At 33.0% G+C, this 8,167-nt stretch overlaps 2 protein-coding genes across 2 annotated transcripts in view; both read left to right on the top strand.

Moving 5' to 3' along the window:
• Positions 1-4,441, top strand: part of enpp6 (ectonucleotide pyrophosphatase/phosphodiesterase 6) — a 27,931-nt gene extending 23,490 nt beyond the window's left edge. The window contains exons 7-8 of the mRNA XM_079892140.1: positions 2,147-2,270; positions 3,758-4,441. Coding sequence (XP_079748266.1) covers positions 2,147-2,270; positions 3,758-3,963 — 330 coding nt within the window. The 3' untranslated portion in view covers positions 3,964-4,441. The remainder of the gene's footprint in view (positions 1-2,146; positions 2,271-3,757) is intronic.
• A 1,368-nt stretch (positions 4,442-5,809) lies between these two features.
• The window catches only part of snx25 (sorting nexin 25), a 68,419-nt gene continuing 66,061 nt past the window's right edge, over positions 5,810-8,167 (top strand). Inside the window, exon 1 of the mRNA XM_079892133.1 lies at positions 5,810-6,681. Within this exon, the coding sequence (XP_079748259.1) occupies positions 6,388-6,681 (294 nt within the window). The 5' untranslated portion in view covers positions 5,810-6,387. The remainder of the gene's footprint in view (positions 6,682-8,167) is intronic.

The following is an 8,167-nucleotide window of genomic DNA, read 5'->3' as shown; positions in this document are numbered from 1 at the left end:
CACCCTTTTTGAGACTGATGTGCGTGCTTTTGTTTCATTTTTCTTATATATTTACAGTAGGAAATTTACAAAATATCTTCATGGAACATGATCTTTACTTAATATCCTCATGATTTTTGGCATAAAAGAAAAATCGATAATTTTGACCCATATAATGTATTGTTTATATATACCCGTGCGACTCGAGACTGGAGACGTGATCCAGGGTCACATGTGAATTAAGGGTCTGTCTGGATGTAATATAATTGGTTGAATTGTGACTCTAAATCAAGGTTATTATCGTAAATTAAAAAATGCTACTGAATTTTTTTTTTTTGTGAATTGAAATGAAGCTGAAATAAAATAAAATATACATACAGTATTAGATTCACTATTATTTCAGTAAGTTCCCAGGCAGTATTTCTAATTTTTTTTTGGCTTAAGTTGAAGCTCTAAAATTACTCACTGGGAATAAATAAAAACTAAATCAGAACTAAAATAAAAAATAAATTAAGCCTAAATAGTAATGTAAAATAAATAAATAAATAAATAAATAAAATGACAAAATTAATAAAAATGACAAATAACAAAATTACAAAAAATTTAACTAAAATGAAAATGTAAACATATGAAAATAATATGAATAAAAACTATAAGAAAAGCAATGCTGAAACAACACTGTTATAAATATATAATCTACATATACAATAATATAATAATAAATATATCTGCAAGCAAGCATATATAGAATATAGAAATGATTTATGTAGAAGTCACGCATTACATATACATTGAAGCATCAGTGTATTCCAGCTGTAAAGCTGCTATGAAACGATCTTGTTAACATATATCTATATTGCGCTGTATAAATGAAGGAGACTCGACTTATCTGTGCTAATCTGCGCTGTTCAGCGTTCACCATCCGTTCCTGCAGGATCTGGAGTTTTCCGCTTGTGATCCGTTTATCTGGAGCTCTTCGCGTGCCGTTCAAAAATGAGCGAATGTTTTATTACATTTTTTTTGTCAATGAAATGAAGTTTGATAATATTTTTTATTTCATATTTTGTATTTTTAGGGATTTTTTTTAATACTAAATTATATTTACGCTGTATTTATAATCCATTTATTAACTTTTTGACCTGAAAATCAAATTTCCAACTTAAATTATCATAAATCTTGAATGCTTTAGTTTAGAGCGACAGACTGAAGTTTGATCTCAAGACGACACTTGGCAGATTAGTGCTGAAGTGACTAAAAGTTTTAAAAAGTGAACTTAAACTTATACAATAATTTTTTTTTGATATGAAATATATATTTTCAAAATCACATTTTACTCCAAAACTGATCCATAGAACAAAGCCATGAATCTAAACATGTTATGCTCCAAATCTGAGGTTAATATCTCAGTAAATCATCTTTCAGTTCGGCTGCAGTACCAAACGCCTCCACTAGAGGAACTTCGTCTCATTCATTTCTAATGCGCTCGTTTCTGACCGCGAGTGTAATGATTCCTGTCTTGTGTGGACTTTAGTCATTTCCTGTTCTGTGCCATGTTTTGCTCTCCTTCGTAGGTTTTTCCTGTTTATTAGTCTCCCAGGTGTTTGTAATCAGCCACGTCCCCTTGTTACCATCGTGTTTAGCTTGTCTGCCTCTTCACTTAAACCCTGTGTCTTGATCTTGTTGTTGGTTGTTCTGTTCCCCAGTCCTGTTGCTTAGGCCTAGTCTGTCTAGTTTTGAGTTTGTTTAAATAAATTAAATAAACTGTGGATTCTGCTTCCTCTTGTTTCAACCGCATCAAGTGTGACTGTTTTTTTCAGGACCATTAAACCTGTTCGAATAATATCCATGATTATTTGTGTGTGTGTGTGTGTGTTCACACAGCAAGCGCCAAAACCTTTACCAAGTTTCGCACCATTCCGATGAATAAAAAAATAAAAAAAGTAGCATTTTTCGGGCCGAAGAGCACCAGAGGGTTATTAATATGTTGCTTTTGTACAACACGACCTCTGACAGGAGGAATGTCTTCAGTCTTGCATATGAAGCCTCATTTCACGCAGAAACAACAGTCCTCCGCTTGTGTGCTTTCCTGAGATAACAGAGACACACACATGAGCTGGAGAAGAGATAACACACACATCCACACACTGATTCCTGCCTGTCTCCACAGAATAAAGCCAAACTGCCCTTCTGGAAGAACGGCACGAGGGAGGCGGAGGGATGGCAGCACGGCTGGCACGGATACGACAACGAGTTCGTGGACATGAGGGGGTTCTTCCTGGCGCAGGGACCAGGTGACGCTCAGCACGACACACCAGCACTCTGATAAGAAGAAGAAATAATAATGTATTTAAATAAAATATAAAATAAATGCAATAATACAATTAAATTAAAATAATTATTTAAAGTATGCTGTCATATATATGTGTGTGTGTGTGTGTGTGTGCGTCTATTATATGAACAAACATTTATGCGATTAATAGTGATTCATCGATTTGACAGCAATATTTTTTATATTTTATTTTAAATAAATACTTTTATATTTTTATTGTATTATTGCATTTATTTTATTTACATACAAGTTTGTGTTTAACATAGGGCTGTGAAAAGATTAATCGAGATTAATCGCATCCAAAATAAAAGTTTGTGTTTAAATAATATATGTGTGTGTACTGTGTATAATTAAATTTTTATATATAAATACACACACATGCATGTATATATTTAAGAAAAACTGTGTTATTTATATATAAAAAAATTATACTTATATATAATATAAACTATATAAATATATATACAGTATATGTATGCAAATATTTCTTAAATATATACATGCATGTGTGTGTATTTATATATACAAAATAATTATACACAGTACACACACATATATTATGTAAACACAAACTTTTATGTTAGATGCAATTAAACGCGATTAATCGATTTGATAGCACTACATTTTTTGTATTAAAATTTTAAATATAAATAATATACACTACAATTCACGAACTTTTCATTTTTTTTATTCAGCAAGGATGCATTAAATTTATCAAAAGTGACAGTAAATACTCTATAATAATATTGTGAATGATCTTTTTTTTATAAAACTGTTATTGATGTATTTAATTAAAATATTTTAAATACAATTAAAATATTTAAAATATAAAATAGAAGTATTAATTTAAAATAAAATATAAATAATAAGTTTAACCTTTTTATTTTATTTTATAATTTAACCATGAAAATGTTTACCTTTTTTTTTGGAGGAAATTCATTTTTATTCAGCAAGGATGAATGAAATTGATCAAAAGTGACAGGTGAGGCGTTTATAATGTTACAGAAGATTCTATTTCAGATCAATTTTGTACTTTCTATTCATCAAAGAATGTCAGTATCACAGTTTCCACAGAAATATGCATCAGCACAACATTGATAATAATCATAAATGTTTCTTGAGCATCAAATCCTCATATTAGAGTGATTTCTGAAGGATCATGTGACACTGAAGACTGGAGTAATGATGCTGGAAATTCAGCTTTGATCACAGGAATAAATTACACTTTAATATATATTCACTTAGAAAACAGCTGATTTACATTTATAATAATATTTCACAATTTTACTGCATTTTTGATCAAATAAAAGCAGCCCTGGTGAGCAGAAGAGACTTTTAAATGCCAGTGTGTATTTTTATATTTGAATTATTTTATATTGTTATATAAATAAAACAATTTTAGTCTTGCAACTCATCAAATGATCACTTGATATTTTTCTCTCTCTCCAGACTTCAAGACGAACTTCCGCGCGGGTCCCATCCGTACAGTAGATGTGTATAATGTGTTGTGTAAGACGCTGGGGATCGAAGCGCAGCCGAACAACGGCTCCTGGTCTCGGGTCGAGTGTATGATGAAGAGCTCGGCTTCTGCCGTTCCAGTCGCTTCGACCTCCGTATGCCTGATGGTGATGATGATGATGATGATGATGTACTAGAATATCTGGAAACACAACAGATACAGTAAACACTGATTTTATGCCTTAGCGTGTGCCATAGGCTCAGAGAAATGCCAAGAAAACCTGTTTTTGCTGCACTGCCTCTATTTTTGAGTTGAAGAAATTATGTTGTTGGATAAACCAATTTGCACATTTTTACTGAAATTTGACCTGAGGTCAAAGATTTATATTTTTAGTAAAATATGAGCTTTTATTATGTAATTTCATTCATTTTCTCCATCTGTTGTTTTTGTCTTTAAACATTTATTTTAGTTTTATTTTATTTTCTGATTACTGTAAAATGGCTAGTGTGTCCTCTCTGTCAACATATGTGCTGTTTTGAATGTAAGGCTTTGTATTGTTATTATTTGTTTAATTTCTATAACATTATAGAATTATAACATTATAGAATATTATATATAGATTATCCATTTTCCTTTAGTACAGGGTTTGTACTCATTTCCTTCACAATAAAATATTTTCTCAAGACTCAAAGTTTTTGTTATTTTACTACATTTGTTCTTTCACATTTATTGTGATCTACTCGGGGACTTTTATTCTGTATTATGTGCTTTTATAGCAGCGTTTGACAATGCCACCTGCCTGAACTTCAATGAGCTCACGGTTTAATGCTTTCAACTTTATTTTCACCTCTTTGCTACTTTATGTATGTATTTATTTATAAAATAACTTTAATGATGAGTTTCTCTTAAGGTTTTAGTTTATATTTTTGAAGGCTTAACTTTGAATAAACTTCGAACACATCGACGATGTCCTTCTGTTTATTTATAAGCGTGCGCTGCAGTTTTCGCGCTCTTTAAAGCAAGATGGATTCTGATTGGCTGTCAATGTTTGTATCGTTCATCAGCGGGAAAAATCGTTATGATTCCAATGGTATCGTTTCTCTGAGCCGTTATTGTTACAGTTGTGTAGACTCTGCTATTCTTTTATATTTAAAACGATTTTAGAACTATATATTTTTAGACAGAAATATTTAAACGAACATTTGATGCGTTATTTATTTATTATCTTATGCGTTGTACAGTAGACTTGTTTTCTTTTAAGTTGGTGAAGAATAATGTTCAAGATGGACAGAAGGTGGCGCAAAAGACCTTTTATTTAAGTCTTTAAAATCAAACTGGTTATTGCAAACATACTATAGTGTGACGTGAGTTGAGTAGGCTAATATTAATTAACAGCACTTACTATAGGGTCAGGGTTTGGTTTAGTTGCATCATGTAATTATGCATAATTTACTTTATTACCACAAGTATTAATGTAAGCACTTTTTTTTAAAGTTAACCTAACACTTGCAAAAAGTACCACCGTTTTCTTTTCAGATGTATACCATTGTATTGAAAGTACTTAATATTTGTTCGTATATTAAAAATATATATTTTAAAGATTTTATTATTAATAATTTTTTATTATGTATCGGTGTGTCCGCAAAAAAGAAAAAAAGAAGAAAAAAAAGCAACCAGACACAAATTATGTCATAACCAGTCTGGGTCATGCGTTTATAAAAACGATTTCAGTTCAAGACATTTCAATGTTGTTTGGATCCATTGTATGTGATTTATGGCCTACTCGAGTTTCCATAGTCGCTGTTCTCTTCATATCCTACTACGGCGAAGACTTGTCTTATGAATATTAATCAGATAATGCTGACGTTGCTTGGTAACCTTCCGCTAGCTTCTAGCCAAGTGCCTAATTATTATTCATAAGGAAATTACAACCCGCTCATTCGCCAACAGACTACCGCCTACGCACCAACGGCCAATCATTCAGCGCTATTCAGCATACGTCACGTTGCGTAATTAATATTCATACAAATCCCCTTTTCCATAGTAGAACTCGCAGATTCGCCACTCGAGAGGCAGCTGGGGATCTAAGCAGGACTGAGATTGCGATGGATTGACTAGAAGTTATTTATTTCTCACATTTTAGACACATCGCGGCGGATATAATGATACTATTTCAGAGTGTTTACATCTTTATCTCACGTTTAAGGCGTTAGAGTTAAAGCCGTCGCGCGATGATGCCTCTCCGTTGTTTGTATTCACGGCATCGGAGCTAAACGCTCCTCGAGATGTTTTGATATATTTGGATGATGACATTTGGTTTTGACGGCCTGTTTGTGTGCACTTTATGTTGGATTTGAGTTAGCAGCCCTTTAAGCTGAGCCCGCTCGGTGATCTGACCTGACTGATCATAATTTCAGGTGCTCTTGCTGTCATTTTAAACCGTTTAATGCAACATGTTGCACGTGTATTTCTCGTGTTAAGCGGCTCCGGATCATCGTGTGTGAACTGAATGCACACATTGTGATGAGTGTGAACTCGAGCATGCGACCTGTCTATTGCTGTGCGCACGTGAGGACATGTCATTCCCAGCATTCCCATCATTCCCATCATCAGCAGCATCATGCGTCCTGATGGCCGAAGCTCCAGCGCCAGCAGCGGGTCTGCGGTCCTCGTCTACCCGTCTCTGGTCGTCGGTGTCTCGGTTGCGGTGCTCCTGCTCTTCCAGCTCGGCTCCGGAGGACTCACTCTCACCTCGTTTTTCCTCAAACTCTTTATTTACGTGTCCTTCGCCCTGCTGTGTTTTCTGCTGGGGAGTTTCGGGCTGCTGGTGAGGAAAAGCCCCTTGAAGATCAGCAGATTCGACACCACTAAGAGACAGTCAGCGAAGCTCGCCGATCTATTCAATAAGTTAATGGTAAGGAGGATGATGATGATGATGATGATGATGTCACATCACAACATCTCTACACTAACATCTACAGACAAACAACAATCCACACTTTCACTGTGATTGATTTAAATAATGTGACTAAATAGATAGATAGATAGATAGATAGATAGATAGATAGATAGATAGATGGAACAAAAGACAGATAGATGGATAAATGAATGAATGGATGGATAGGTAGAACAATAGGTAGATGTATGGATAAACGAATGGATAGATAGATGATGGATAGATTGAAAGATAGATGGATGGATAGATAGATAGATAGATAGATGATGGATGGATAAGATAGATGATGGATGGATAGATAGATAGATGATGGATAGATAGAATGAAAGATAGATAGATAGATGATGGATGGATAGATGATGGATAGATAGAATGAAAGATAGATAGATAGATGGATAGATAGATAGATAGATAGATAGATAGATGATGGATGGATAGATAGAATGAAAGAAACATAGATAGATAGATGATGATTAGATGGATAGATAGATGATGGATTGATGGATAGATAGATAGATAGATGATGGATAGATTGACATAGATTATAGATAGATAGATAGATAGATGATGGATAGACATAGATAGATAGATAGATAGATAGATAGATAGATGGTGGATAGATAGACATAGATAGATGATGGATAGATAGATAGATAGATAGATAGATAGATAGATAGATAGATAGATGATGAATAGATAGATAGATGATGGATGGACAGATAGATAGATAGATGATGGATGGATAGATAGATAGATAGATAGATAGATAGATAGATAGATAGATAGATAGATAGATAGATAGATGATGGATAGATATATAGATAGATAGATAGATAGATGATGGATAGATAGATGATGGATAGATGGATAGATAGATAGATAGATGATGGATAGATGGATAGATAGATAGATAGATGATGGATAGATATATAGATAGATAGATGATGGATAGATGGATAGATCGATAGATAGATAGATGATGGATAGATATATAGATAGATAGATAGATGATGGATAGATAGATGATGGATAGATAGATGATGATGCAGATACTGCAACAGATGAAGCGACATTAATAAAAGCATGATCATAATCATATAAATGTAACCCTAGTGTGTGTGTGTATATATATATTCATATATTAAAACAAAAAAAATATGAATGTATAAATTTTAATTTAATTTAAAGTAAGTTATTCATTTAAATACATTTTTATTTAGAAATAAATAATACATCAAATAAAATAAATTGCCAGGTTTATTGTGGTTCATTCACACAGTAAACAAGAACACAGATATTGAACTGTAAAGATTCAGTATATCCAGAGGTAAATATTACACAATCACACACCCTCATGCTTTCTGCTGTCCATCTCCCCTCATAGCACTCGCTGTAATCATATGTTGTATAAAATGTGTTGTAATAACAGAACTGAAATGGGTTT

The sequence above is a fragment of the Squalius cephalus genome (assembly GCF_949319135.1).
Source record: "Squalius cephalus genome assembly, chromosome: 14".
Taxonomy (NCBI): domain Eukaryota; kingdom Metazoa; phylum Chordata; class Actinopteri; order Cypriniformes; family Leuciscidae; genus Squalius; species Squalius cephalus.
Note: the sequence above shows the minus strand (reverse complement) of the source record. Positions and strands in the feature narration are given on the sequence as shown.